A 14,396-nucleotide genomic window follows, 5' to 3' on the forward strand; every position below is an offset into this window, starting at 1 on the left:
GCCTTCAAGTCATCCATCATCGTTAGCAATGTTCGATTTACAAGACCGTATACGGCTTGTCCACGAAGTCGTGAAAACAAGACTCGACCAACGTCGGCAATCCATCAAAGCACGTTACGACAAATCGGTATCGAGACAAGCGGAGTTTCAAGTAGGAGACAAGGTCATGCTGCGAAACACTGTCATATCAAAAGATGAAAAGCGCCTCCCTTATTCAGGCCCCTTCGAAGTTGTTGAGACTTTTCACCCATAAATTGTCTCATTCGCAATCATGAACGGACGTTAAGAGTATATTTTAACAGGCTAAAGCTAAGCAGAAGAGATCATCATACAGGGATGCCTTCCTGTAGTCAAGCTAGTCGCCCAGAAGATGTCCACCAGCAATTGGACATGCCCTTGACTGGAGCTTACTTTTTTAATAACCGATCAAATGCAAATGGTCACGAGAGTAATAATTTTAATAACGTTAGTAACTCCCGAAATAACGGACGACTTCGCCGGAGCCCACGTCGCCTTATTCGTTACCCAGACGTCGAAACGTATTAATTGTTATTTTGTGTGATGCTTAATTTTATGTTGTTGACTACTTTCCTATGATTTGCGTTATATATACCACAGTTTCAAGTATGATGGTATTTTATTTCGGATCCGTTTATATACCGCCCATTTTAGCTATCGATCTCACGTTTTTATACCTTTTTGAAGTGTTATTGACATGATGCGTGATTTTCAACCCACCTTTATTGTGTTGGTATAGTCATCATATATTTCAATCTTTTTCATAACAATTTATTTTTAATTTTGCTGTGGTTTGCAATGTAATGTTTGTGTTTACATTATCTGCATAGAAACGCTGTACCTTGATTTTCGTTGGTTTTTATTGGTGTGATAATCATAATTTCTGTCACAAGTGCACCATTTTGCTGTGTTTAAAGAATCGTTTTTTTAGACCTTATTTATGTCGCCCACTAAAGCATACGTAGTCAAAAAAGCTTCCTTCAAAGTTCACAAATTCATCTGCGGGTAACAAAAGTAATGGCGGTTACCTTGCAGTTTGTCGTTGTATGTCCCATATACTTAGCTTATAGCCAGTTATGCTAATTGGTGTTCAAGCAATGTCGAAGCGAAATTTATTGGAGGGGGAGGAGTGTTACGTTGTATTCTGTTTGGTCTGATATGCCTTTCTATTTTTTGCTTTCGGCCAGAAGCACTGATAATTGTGATTACGCCTTGCCCGTTGTCGAACGAGTGACATTCCACCGATGCCTGTACTGCTGTGTAGAGTGTAGACGTGTCTAGCTTTTACCGTTGTGAAATACAATCCTACAGTTAACTTTAGGTCCCTTCGAACATGCACTAGAAAAAGGCTGGTAACAAATACACTGAAGTCTTCTTCTTTTTTCCCGAGCTGTATTCATCTTGTTTCGCAGCTGGGAAATTTTGTCCTGAAGTTTTTCGACAGTTCTTTTTAATTGGGATACGTCCTGGTGATCTCCTGTCACTGCTGCTACTTCTGACGTCATTATACGTGGTTCACGATAAAACGTATTAATTGTTTATTTGTGTGATGCTTAATTTTATGTTGTTGACTACTTTACTATGATTTGCGTTTTATAAACCACTGTTATGTTCATTGATGCTTAAACAATGCCAGAGCGAAATTTATTGGAGGGGAAGAGTGTTACGTTGTTTTACGCTTGATTTGTCATTCCGCAGTCTAGTCTGCCTCTGGACGGAAGCGCTTTTCGATTTGGTTGCGCCTTGTCTGTTGCGACAACGAGTGATGATGACATTCTACCGAGACCTGTACTGCTGTGTAGACATTCCACAAAATTCTCGTATATGATATGGAAACCTGTAGGTCGGTATTGTTGAGAATATTGCTACAAAATAACCCATAATCTATTATACAACAATTTTCTGTATAGCGTTGTCCAATGTCCGTAATGGAAAACTCCCTCTTGCCACTATCCAGAAAGTCAAAAATTGTAATAACCAACTATCAGAAACAAACCAAACGAGTGTACACAAATTTCCTTTTGATAATAACCCCAAATACTCGATTTGATACTTGCGGTAGTTATTCCGTGTGAAACTTAACTGAATCCGGTTAATTTTGTATAATTTAACTTAACTTTTACGATTTTACTTTATGTCATGGTTTTTGCAACGCAGGTAGCAAGTGATTTTATGGGTAAACCGCTTGAACTTTAACCGAGTAAGTAACCAGGTAACCGGTAACTACTGTATAGCTTCACTTCGACATTGAAAATGGCACCGGATTTCAGTTACGACTTTAAATCAAAGCAACAGGGGTCAGTGAGCCGAGTTATGACGCACGAAATGTGTAATAAATATTCGACATGAATACGATATAAAATCGAAATAATGACAAGATCTTGGAAAATGCTGTTTTTGATTGCTGAACTTCATGCCATTACGGTCAATTAAAATTTATTACCATTTGATACTATGTTATTGCAAAGTCAAAAGTTTTAGGACGCTTTTGTTGGCAATAATTACGACCTAATATCAAAGGAAAAAGAATACGAAAAACCTATAACGACGTTGACGTAAAAGGGTGTACCGACACTTAATCACGCGACACTTAATCACGCGACGCTTAATCACCGACACATAATCACTAGGACATTTAATCACGCGACACATAATCACTAGGACATTTAATCACGCGACACATAATCACTAGGACATCTAATCACGCGACTTGGATACTTAATCACGCGACATTTAATCACGCGACACATAATCACTTGGATGCGACTGCCAAAGGCTTCCTTGGTCTTTCTTTTAGAACTCCCCGACAATTGTTTTGACTCCGTTGCGCCGGCTTTCTCTATAATGTTTCTTTAAATCTGTATTGTGTATTGTGTAAATCTGTAATCTGACAATACTGTACTGTATTGTCACCGAAGCTCTTGACCAAAGTACCATCAAAACGTTACACCGGAAAATACAATGCTACTTGAAACTGTGTCAAAGCGTCGGTTTTGGAACTCTGGAACAATGCCAATGAATGAATTATTACAATTTACTATCACGACCGGTTTACAATTTACTATCACGGCTTTGGCAAGACAGGCTATCAGTCAAATGAAGGTGAATATGGGTGAACTGTCAGCCAGTACAAGCAACGTCATCGGGTCTGTAAGCAGAGACTTGGAACCAGGTGTACTCATGGCGCTGCCAAAAAAGCAATCTTTGAAGCGGACCTTGCAGAGAAAACGTCGCGATATGCTGACTGCACACTGTACGGCCGCTCTACAGTCTCCGATGGATACTAATTTCACAATACCAGAAACATTCCAGCGCATGATTTTGCACGACTCTGGACCTGGAAACAATCGTCTGATTCTTCTTGGCAGCAGGGATCTGCTAGACGGTTTGGCCAGAGCGAAATTGTGGCTAGCTGATGGAACGTTCAAGGTTGTACCGTCTTTGTTCTTTCAACTGTACACAGTACATTTTGAACTTGTTCCCGGTCTTATTCCTGCAGCAGTTTACTGCCTCGTTCAAAATAAAACGCGAGCAATGTACGATCGCATCCTTGATGCAATTAAAACAATGATCCCCACTGCTGTACAAGGCACTGAAACTGCGCGTGCAAAACACAGTTGACCGTTATCTGTCAAGCGAGATTTTAGTCTATCTTCGTGCAGTTGCTTACATTTCCCATGCATAACATTGCTGTAAATTGTAAATGTAAAAAAATATTGTAAATGTGTGATTAAATGTCGCGTGATTAAATGTCCTAGTGATTATGTGTCGCGTGATTAAATGTCCTAGTGATTATGTGTCGCGTGATAAAATGTCGCGTGATTAAATGTCCTAGTGATTATGTGTCGGTGATTAAGCGTCGCGTGATTAATTGTCGCGTGATTAAGTGTCACCAAACCACGTAAAAGATAGATCAAACCCGCACAGTCGTAGAAGACAAAAATAAATTCTTTTTCGGAGTTTTAACAGAATTATTTTGCTGCTATTAAAATATGTAGAACGAGAATAATACCATTTGCACTTTTGCAGCAATGCAAGATGAACGTTAGAGCAACGACCATCGGATATTATGAAATGTACAAAGTTCACTGGAACTATACTGTAATGTTTTAAGTAAAATCGCAAAACAAGAGTCGTAGTTGCAGTTTAGTTTTAAAACAATTAAAAACACGTTTTCAATAACAAAATCAAAAAAAATGATATTTTTGTGTATGAATGTATGGATTTTACTAACTTTTAAAGTTAGTTATTGAGATGATGTTCTTACTATATGAGATCTCAAGACAATGTTAACTTAATACGTACAATTTTACACACATATGATAAAAACAGTAACAAAAGCATAAAGACCAAACCATTTTTTCCCACTGTATAATATTGCTCATCACCATATGCTCTATTACCGTATTTGCTTGAATCAAAGGTGTCCGAGTATAGCCATAAATTAGACCCAACTCACCGACAGTAAGTCTGTATCTGAAAACAAAGGATAGCTCGGCTAGTATTGAAAAGCCATATTTTTATCAAAAGTCCGATTATTTTTAGTCTGTATTTGATAAACTAGGAATACAACATAATAACTATGTCTATTATAAATGTATTACAACAGAATTCAGTTTTGTTCCTATTGCCATGCTCGGGTAAAAGTTAAACCAAAATTTACAAAACTATTAGTTTGTGATCAAAATAAATAAAATAACTAAAAACGCCATTCCGAAACAATACTTTTGTCAGAAAAGTAGGCCTATTGCATTTTTTTAAGTGTCAACGAAATTATTTCAAATTCTTCTGGGCATTTTTAGCAAATAAATTCCCCATAAACAATTACTCAGACATTTAGGCTTGAATAAAGACTTTGGGGCTAAAGTTAAAAGGTGGAAAGAAACACTTTATTGATATCAGACATAATCACACTTGCTATACTAGGTTACCACAGTAGAAACCTGGTTAATGACCACTTCAATTACTCGACAACTCCAGTACTAAGACCACTGAAATGCGAACCGAAACATCTTCTGTTCATCTATTCCGACTGCATCGTGTTGCATTCTGCTTCACAAAGATGACATCTCCGGTATACAGACCACAGACTACCACCGCTATATACCTGGCACTAAACGACTAACTGAACCCCACCTAACACGGCCATTACTCTATTATTTCGTATAAAGCCAGAAAAACTTAATGAATAGGAAATGTTCGATCGTCACTAATTATTATGTACAGCTACACTGTGAGCAGTTTGTACGTATTTCTCCTTGTAGCTATAGTTTGTGTGTGCCCGCGCACAGGTAAAGGCATGCCAAACGTAGGCTACAGTGTAAGATCAGAAATGTGCCCACTCCGTACTTTTTAAAAATTTCGATTGCGACCAAAAAACTAAATGACGCCACATAAGCCAAAGTAAAAGAATTTTCAATCAAAGACAGAATTCTGTTTACTATGCAAAGTGGAATATCAAGCGTTACATTAAAACATACATTTATCATAGGCTTGTTCAGCCAATGCACGAATAATTACTTTTAGAAACAATTAAGTGATTGATTGCGTATAGCATTTATTTGACGTGTTGCGTAACATCACGCAATATGCATTGAATGCATATTAGTTGTGAATAAACATCAAGATTGCGAAAACACCATCTTGTGTGCAATTATTTATGACGTCATGTTTGGGTGAGAAATCCACTAGCGCGTCCCGTGGTTGGTAGATTTACCGGGTTCTATTTTGTACTTAAATTAATAAAGTGAACACAAAATTTAAGCTTAAATCTTATTGTCTGAGAAAGGATTCTGAAAAACGTAGGTTTTTCTACAAAACAATACGTTCTTCATCCTACAAATTTCATCAAAATCTTAAATGTTGGGTTTTTACTTTTAAATTTATTTTGGTGACTTAAAATGAATTCACGCTGCCCAGGAAACTGTCGTACATAAATTGAACAGTATACTCTATTATGGACGATTAGGTTGTTAGACTTGTCCCGACATTGGCAAAAGTTTCTGACTAGTTCACAACGATACATGTCACAACCAGTTTTGCGATTGCTGAGAACTTCAAAGAAAGTTTACAAATTTATAGCGTATTATAAGCAAGAAATAAAAATGCAATGACCAATAAAAGTAAGAATATGTTGCGTTAAAAGTTAGTAGTCCTGTATTTGCTTCCGTTATTAAAAGAATGATATGCTGCTGGCAATGCTGGCATCTGGCTATCTGTGATTCGCTGTAAACCGGAAATTAAAGTTTTACCAACGCTTTCTGGGAAATATAGCTTTACAGTATATGCCTACGTTCTGGGCACAAAGCGCATAATAGTTAGAAGAATGTTTGTCGTTTTAATATCACCAAATCATCTTACTCAGCCGAGAAAAAAAGCCATGCGTTGGTATAAATAAGCTGCGCACTGAATATAACGCAGAATTAACTTCACTACGTTTTACAACGTTTGTATAAAATGGCGAACAAATTGGTGGAAATAAGGGTTTTAAATTTGCTTGTTGCTGTAATATGTATTGGTTTCATAATCTCAACTGCATCGGCGATTAGGAGGTCTAAGCGAGATGTCTTTCAGTGGCCCTCATCAGACGCCATTGAGTTAATTAAGCGTCACAATGAAATCTACAACGAAAAGCGAGTGGTCAAAGTACGCGATGGGGTTCATGTTGCCATTGGTTATGCTCTTGCAAACATGATACTGCTTGAAGGTGAGTTACGCAGTTATTTTGAGTAGATCTTTATTTGATACTTATCGGTATTCAAAAGGGTCAAATTGATCAATTAACCCCGTACAATAAATTAACAGGCACCGATGGGATCATCATAGTCGATACAACGGAGAACCCAGATGCAGCACTTGAGATCTACGACCAATTTCAAAATATCACGACTAAGCCATTGAAAGGAATTATCGTGACTCATTTTCATGCAGGTGTGTATACATACAAAAGTTTTCAATTTAAAATTTTGCGTGCGTGCGTTCGTGCGTTCAAAACTATTTCTCACAGCTTCTTGTAACTTGATAAAGTAACCCAAATCTACCTTCTAATCTAAATCTAACTGCAATAAGACCTTAAATCACTAAAATCAACTTTTCGCATTGCCTTTTTTCTAACTTAACCGCCTATCTTTAACAATAGACTGCGTTACCCACATACGGCAATTTACGTAAAAATCTAACAAATAAACAATACCAGGGATAAAAGAAATCAGTGTACGATAAAAACGTGAAGATACCAGAATCAACCAAAGTTCGAGAGAAAGAAAACACAAGTACTACAAACTACAAACTAGCCAAGCCTCGTCCGCCTTGGACGGTCATTCATTGCTTCATTGTCCATGTCAGGCACAGCACCCATTGTCTTATTTTCCCTGATAGGGACCAATGGTTGCGCCTGCGATTTTGCTCCTGGAACCCAAAGGTGCCCTGGCAATGAGTTTGCCGTCAGTTGTGTTCCACCATCAATTGGAGTTTCATGGACGCCGATCTATTTCCTCAATCCGAGAGGAACAACTTGTTTGTTGTACTGTCCTTGGAAGTCTTTTTCAAGCGGTCGTAGTGAACAGTTTGCTCCTATTCTTGGTTATCTTCGATTTCATAGTTTACTTGGCCAACATTTTGTAAAAATCTGTACAGCTCCTAATTTAACACAAGTGAATTTTACGACATCGGTCAACGGGAACGGCTGGATGTCTCAGCAGAACACAGTCTCTGGGTAAGATATCTTCTCCATGGTATTGTTTGTTGTGTTGGTTTTTTATCTTTGCACGTTGTTCGGTGAGAACCACGTCAGTAAGTTGATCAACCAACACAATACGGTCATCAAGGACGTTCCTTTCGGTTTCGGGTACAGGCACCGCCGCCCCCTTTAGATCAGTTGGAAATTTCAGTTATGTGACCGGTAAGGAGATAACGTGGATAAAGTCCGGTGCTTGTGCACTTGCGTTATAGACTGCGACTGCTGCTGAGAGCACTGGATCCCATTTGAACTTATATTTTTGTACATAATTACAAAGCATCGAGACAATAGTGCGGTTGTTTTTTTTTCCACACCGCCATTCCGGCTGGGATGGTATGGACTAGATCTTGTGTCTTGTTTGTTCCCATGATAACAAGAAGCTCTTTGAAGAAAGCGCTTTCAAAATTTCCACCATGCTCGGAATCAACGGTTTCGTGTATTCCATGCACCATAAACCACCGATGAAATAACAAACCAGCAGATCAGCGTTCGGCATTCATCTGAAAAAAAATTAACTGCGTTCGGAAGGATTTCGAGGGTTTCGATGCCCCAGTCGGCTAAGGTTTCGACCAAAACCTCATAAAATTTAGTTTTTCATCGCCTTGAATCTTCCACTTTCATCGTGGTTAATCGCAATTAAGAACAAATGCCGTTTAACATCTTCCGAAGCCTGGGAACTAACACAATAGGATTTAAAAACTTTTAAACCTCGACCAGATCATCACCTGGGTTGAAAAGAGGTGGTGACATCAATAAGTTAAAAACCCTTCCCAATCAGTGAAGCTGGCAATCTTTGTAGTGGCGGTGAATCCTGGCGCGTTCGCCAATTTGATACAGATTCCGTCTGCCAGGTACTCGTTTACCATGAAAACACGTATTTATTTTGCTTATAGGTTAATCCAGCACTCGCTCTTATTTGGTTATTGTTCTATGTCTATCTACGGCTGCATCACCTTCTGTTTTTATCACTGAATTGCTTAAATTAAAGTTAAGGGTTTCCATTTCTGACCTTTGTTTTTCACTAACGTATATGTTTCAAACCTTTTACTGCAAATCTTGTCTACATTTTCATAAAATCCATGATAATCAACTTTAAATAAAACTTCTATACATTCTAATTGTTTCATGTAGATCACAATTATGGCGCTACAGCTCTACTCAAGAAAGTTGGAAACTCAACACAAGTGAACGTGTACATGCATTCCAGCAGTGAAGCTCTTCTGAAAAGATCTTGTAAAGTTGTTCATCACTTACTAAAAAATAAGACTACTAAATAGAATGAAATTGTTTTATTGGAGTATTATAGAAATTAATTAAAGCAATTGAGTAACTCAGCGTTTTTGCAGTCATAACGGGGAAGAGAAATAATATTGGAGCAGGCAGACAATTTGGAAATTACTTGACCAGAGGAGTAGAACAATTAGACTCAGGTATAGGTCCTTATCTTCGCTTAACTCCGGACACAGTAGCAACAATTGCAGAACCAACACACACGTTTGATAAGGAAGCTACATATGATTTGGCAGGTAAGATATTTCTAAGAAAATGATGCTTAAGTGTTACTTATTTTTGTCTGTCTAATTATTTGCTTATATCTTATATTTGCTAATAATTGTCTTATATTTCTTATTATTAGGAATCAAGTTTACTTTGATCCATACTCCTGGTGAAACAGACGACCAAATAACGGTTTGGATTCCAGAATGGAAAGTTGTTCTTTCAGCCGATAACATATATGAAGCCTTTCCAAACCTATACGCCATTCGCGGTACGGCTCCGCGTCCTTTGGACCAGTGGTATGGTAGCCTTGATAAAGTACGCAGGTTACACGCAGAACATATGGTTCCTTCCCATACGAAGCCAGTATCTGGGGCGGAAAACATTTATGACATCATAACGACCTATCGTGACGCCATTCAGTTTATTGATGATCAAACTTTGAGGCAGTTGAATAAAGGTTTAACGGTGGATGAAGTGGTAGAAAGAATTAAATTGCCTCCAATCTTGGCCAGTCACCCTTACTTGCAAGAGTTCTATGGCGCCGTCTCTTGGTCGGTGCGTGCCGCTTACAGTACTCAAGTTGGATGGTTTGACGGGAATCCGGTTAATTTAAATCCACTTTCGAACAAAAAACGAGCAGAAAAGCAAGTTGAGTTTGCCAGTTTGAACCTCTGCAACTCTTTTTCAATCATCGAAAAGCTGGTAACCAAAGCACAAAATATACTGGAAGTAGCATCAAAAGAATCAGAAGAAAAAGGTCAGATTGTCATTGATGAACTTCAATGGGCTCTTGAATTGTCATCTACTGCACTGGATGCTGCATCGTTGTCCTCACCGTTTCGTAAACTCGCAAAAGAAGTCAAAATAGCTGCACTTAGAGCTCTTGGAAATGCATCTAAAAACTCCAATGCTCGAAATTACTATCTGACCAGTGCTCTGGAATTAGAGGACGGATTAGAGTTAAAGAAAAGTCCTGAGGCCGAGGTTGCTTTGCTCCGTTCTATTAGAGTCGACTACATTATGTTCACCTTCCCGAGCCGACTCATAGCAGAGAATTGCAACGACACAATGGTAATGACCGTTATTTTTGAGTTCCCGGATGTCGACCAAACCCACAGTTACACGCTCAGGCACTGCGTTTTCGATTATGTTACTGACAGGGAGTTCATCCCCAAAACATCGGATGCAAAGCTGACAATGACATCGTCTGTTTGGAAGGACATTCTAACCCAGCAGAGAAGTGTGGAAAATGCGTTCGCCACTGGAGATCTTATCCTTGAAGGAGGCCTGCTGCCGTTTCAGATATTCATGGATTTGACAAAATCAGAGGAATAAACACATTCGTTACAAAATTGTGTTTATGTAGCCGTAATCCTTATAGTTTTGAGATTCTTTCCCGTAATTTCTTTTGATGAATTTGTTGTTGCACCAATAATTTTATGTATATTGGCGTATTGTAGGTGGGTGGTTTATTGATTACATGCATTGCCACTTAGAGTCATTACATAATTGAACATAACATTGTAATAAAACTCTATAATTAATAACAAACTTAGTATGCTGATTGAAATCTTTTATATAGCCTAAAAAGTGACAATTCATTGTGTTGTGGCGGTCGTGATAATCAATTTAAGTAAGTTCTATAACACTGGTCAACAAAAATTTTGTTGCATTTCTACCAACACTTGTTCTTACCTAATTTGGGGGCGCTGAATCCGAATCTGACCTTATTTTTTTTCTGCAAGGTCTAGATTTTTTGCAAATTGAGATTTTTTATTTACTAAATTCAAATTTTCTGAAAATTACATGATTTGTCAAATGACGTTCTTGCTTATAGTCGAATAACCAACCTCAAAACAAAAATAGGTTCCCAGAAATTATTGTGTTACCACTAGCATTTGTATTTACAGACAATTAGGCTCCAAATATTTGAAAAAATGTAACAAAGAACATTTTTGCTGGTAAATACATGTAGGCTAATAAGCGATTTTTTTTTGCAAAATGACATTGAAAAGAATGATGGCAATCCAATAACTTCTGCGTTTGTACGCTTTTTACGTTTGCTGCTTAGATTTTATCATATGACAAAGCAGGGAAAGTGTAAAGAAGATGATGAAAGGACTCGTTGTCAGGATTTAGAGCTTTAACAAACTGTGTCATGAGACCTAGTTTAATGTGCAGGGGCGGAAAAACAATTTTGTCTCTGCTTACGATTGGGTTGTGTGTTACATTAGGCATGCCAACTTGAAATGTTTCACGTAAGGGCCGCTCCTTCTGTGTCCAATGTTTTTCACGTGCTCTGCTATCCCACATGCATAGATAACATAGAAATTTAGTGTATCCTCTTTGCTGACCTAGCAGAAAACTAACCATTTTGAGGTTAACACAAATGATCCAGTTGTGCTCATGTTATCTGAGCAAATCCATAACAATTCTGATGTCATCATGCCGTTCCTTTAAGACAGTGGAGTGACCAACTGGAACAGCTTCATAAACATTTCCATTGTGTAAAAGGACACACTTGAGGCTGCGCTCGGAACTGTCCAAAAACAATCGCCATTGTTCTGGATCATACGAGGAGATACCCAGTTGTTCGAGAAGACCAGGTATATCGTTGCAATATACCAGCATATTTTCCTCTGAAAAATAGGGAAGAAAGAGTTCTTCTCTTTTTCGAAAAAAGGAAACCTTTACAGATTAATCTAGAACCTGTTTTTCCTTGAGTCTGGAGGCTAAGAGCTGAGCTTCTTGCTTGGACAAATCTAAATCACGTACTAAGTCATTCAGTTTTGATTGATTAAACTGCTGAACAGCTACTCTGGTTTCACAAGAAGAGTGTTCAGATTCTGTATCTGTTCTTTTATACTCCATTTCCATAACCTCTTCCCTTTCCGATTCAATTTCCTCATCTTCAGAAAATGTAAAACCACTAAAGACTGGAGGAGGGAATCTATCAGTGTGCGGAACAGGTCGTATAGCTGATGGTATACTTGGATAAGAAAGCATTAGTCGGCTCTTCCTGCCAACACCTTTCACATTTACCATGCAAAAGTAGCAGTCAGTCGTGTGATCTTGGGGTTCACGCCACACCATTGGAATGCAAAAAGGCAGACTCTTCCGCTTTCCTTTTGTTCAGTCTCTGAGCATTTCTTCGCAGTTATGGCACACAATATGTGGAGACCATTTCTTATCTTGATCGCCAAGATGGATGCCAAAGTAAGCTCTGTAGGCAGGCTTCACGAACGATGTTATATTTCATCTTTGACGAAAAAAGCGTGTACACACCACAGATATAACAAAATGAATCGGGTTTATTTTTGCATTTACGAGTGTAAAATAGAGCTTATAACCTATCCTACAGCGTCTATCCGCAATACCTCTTTATAATCAAACTGCTTAGCTTCTTCAAACGCCCTTAAACAGCAGTAGGCTACAACTTAAAAGAGATGAAAGCTTCTATCTGAAACACTGGTACTGTACCATACAGACAGCGCACACTAAATATGAGCCAGAAACGAAAAAATTTGAATTTTCGATTGCATAAAAACTAGAGCATGCATCAAAACTGATTGCAGATTTGAAATCAGCATCCGAAGATTGTGTAGAATCAGTTAAAAAATCTCATGCAACAAAAAATAAAAAAAAATTTGTTGACCAGTGTAATTGGCATTTTAAATAAGCGAATTGTGTGTTCTTCAGTCAGATGCAATTTAATATTTAAACAGATGTAATTTTCTTGCTTAATCGTTATTCAAACAATCAATTCCAAACCGACATACTGACCCTATAGTTGAAGTGTCTCTAGTAGTTTTGTGTTTCACGGCGTGAAGTGATGGTACTTTGGTGAAAAGTAGATGACGTAGAGTAAGTATTCGATGCGATGTTATACGTAGCAATGCAAAATAACATGGCGTTCGTTGATTGGTTGATGTGTATGATGTAAAAGCTTAGGCTTGGTTCAAACCGCTCTCTTCATTCCTGTTTTATCTGTTTTGCCCTTCTGGCTTATTCAATTGAAGTGAATGCTCTATTCCAATGTGAAATGGTGATGAATTGGTTTCTGATGTGATTACAACTATATTTCGGACAATATAACAATTTAGACTTTATGAATGTTGTGCTGATTTAAAGAATCAATTGGAGAAAGCATACGCAACGGAGTTAAAGACAAAATAGTCTAGGATTTCTAAAGGAAAGACTAAAAGCCTTTGGCTTTAGGCCAACCTTAAAACAATCAACATCGCCATTCCCACAGTGTTTTGTCCAGTGGCGTTGTATAAAAATTATAACTCCTTGTATGTACGCTTTATACAATTATACTGCATAGGTTATATTTATATTAGAAAGATATTTTCTACTTCATCTCTGCGCACAAAATCTCTAAGTTTAGAATAGTTCTGCACCGAAAAACTCCAATTGTTTCGAAAATTGCGATCCGTACCCCCTTTCCGTAGCTCAATTAAATCCATGTTAGTTGAAATTCAAATAAAAATATCCAAACTAAATTTAAAATTTTCAAAAGTTGAAAAAAATTTGAATTAATTTATATAAAGATAAATTATATTTATAGAAACGGAAATAGGTTTCCTATAACAATTGAAAATTTAAAAAAATTGCACTGATTAGTATTTGATAGGATATAATTTATATAAACTAAAAGCTTGTACCAAATAATCGGTAATTGGCGTTAAACGATATTTTGCCGATAGAGCAGAACATAAATTTTGTTGGTATAGGCCTACTATTTCATGTAAAATACCCAGGATGTGGTATATCATCAGTAGAGCTTAAGCTTATTCCAAGTGCTGAGGCCAAACAGCCGCCATTCTCATGTGAAAGTGCCATCGAGTAGTTGGAAGACGCTGGACCTGCCAAAAACCGGCAACGCTTTTATTACAAATATTGTATACATAACAACATATACACCTTCATCATCAACATCATCAACTACATAGAGTTCTTCATTCTTGCTTGTGCTTGGAGCTTCTTTACCTACAAAAGAGATGTAACATCATCATCTCTGTTTAAAGCTACATGAAAAGGTAGGACCACATTTGCTTGTCTCATGTAGATGTACTTAAGCGATTTATCCCCACAATGCCAGAATCAACACGGTACAAATATGTAAAAAGAGAAACTG

The 14,396-nt window shown here is 37.7% G+C and overlaps 1 protein-coding gene across 1 annotated transcript; it reads left to right on the forward strand.

The window, feature by feature from the left end:
* The first annotated feature begins 6,443 nt into the window (after positions 1-6,443).
* Positions 6,444-10,896, forward strand: LOC143460012 (linear primary-alkylsulfatase-like). The gene is made up of 5 exons (XM_076957363.1): positions 6,444-6,724; positions 6,823-6,948; positions 8,888-8,989; positions 9,103-9,282; positions 9,393-10,896. Exons 1-5 carry the CDS (start codon positions 6,475-6,477, stop codon positions 10,589-10,591), a joined length of 1,857 nt encoding a protein of 618 aa, XP_076813478.1. The 5' UTR covers positions 6,444-6,474; the 3' UTR covers positions 10,592-10,896.
* Positions 10,897-14,396: the final 3,500 nt, after the last annotated feature.

This window comes from Clavelina lepadiformis, chromosome 5, assembly GCF_947623445.1.
Source record: "Clavelina lepadiformis chromosome 5, kaClaLepa1.1, whole genome shotgun sequence".
NCBI classification, from domain to species: Eukaryota; Metazoa; Chordata; class Ascidiacea; order Aplousobranchia; family Clavelinidae; genus Clavelina; species Clavelina lepadiformis.

Bases quoted from the DNA above. Each gene is read 5' to 3' on its own strand.
- LOC143460012 (XM_076957363.1), top strand. From the start codon at position 6,475: ATGGCGAACAAATTGGTGGAAATAAGGGTTTTAAATTTGCTTGTTGCT. The intron at 6,725-6,822 runs GTGAGTTACGCA...ATAAATTAACAG, and splicing joins AAACATGATACTGCTTGAAG to GCACCGATGGGATCATCATA. The intron at 8,990-9,102 runs GTAAAGTTGTTC...GCGTTTTTGCAG, and splicing joins AGCTCTTCTGAAAAGATCTT to TCATAACGGGGAAGAGAAAT.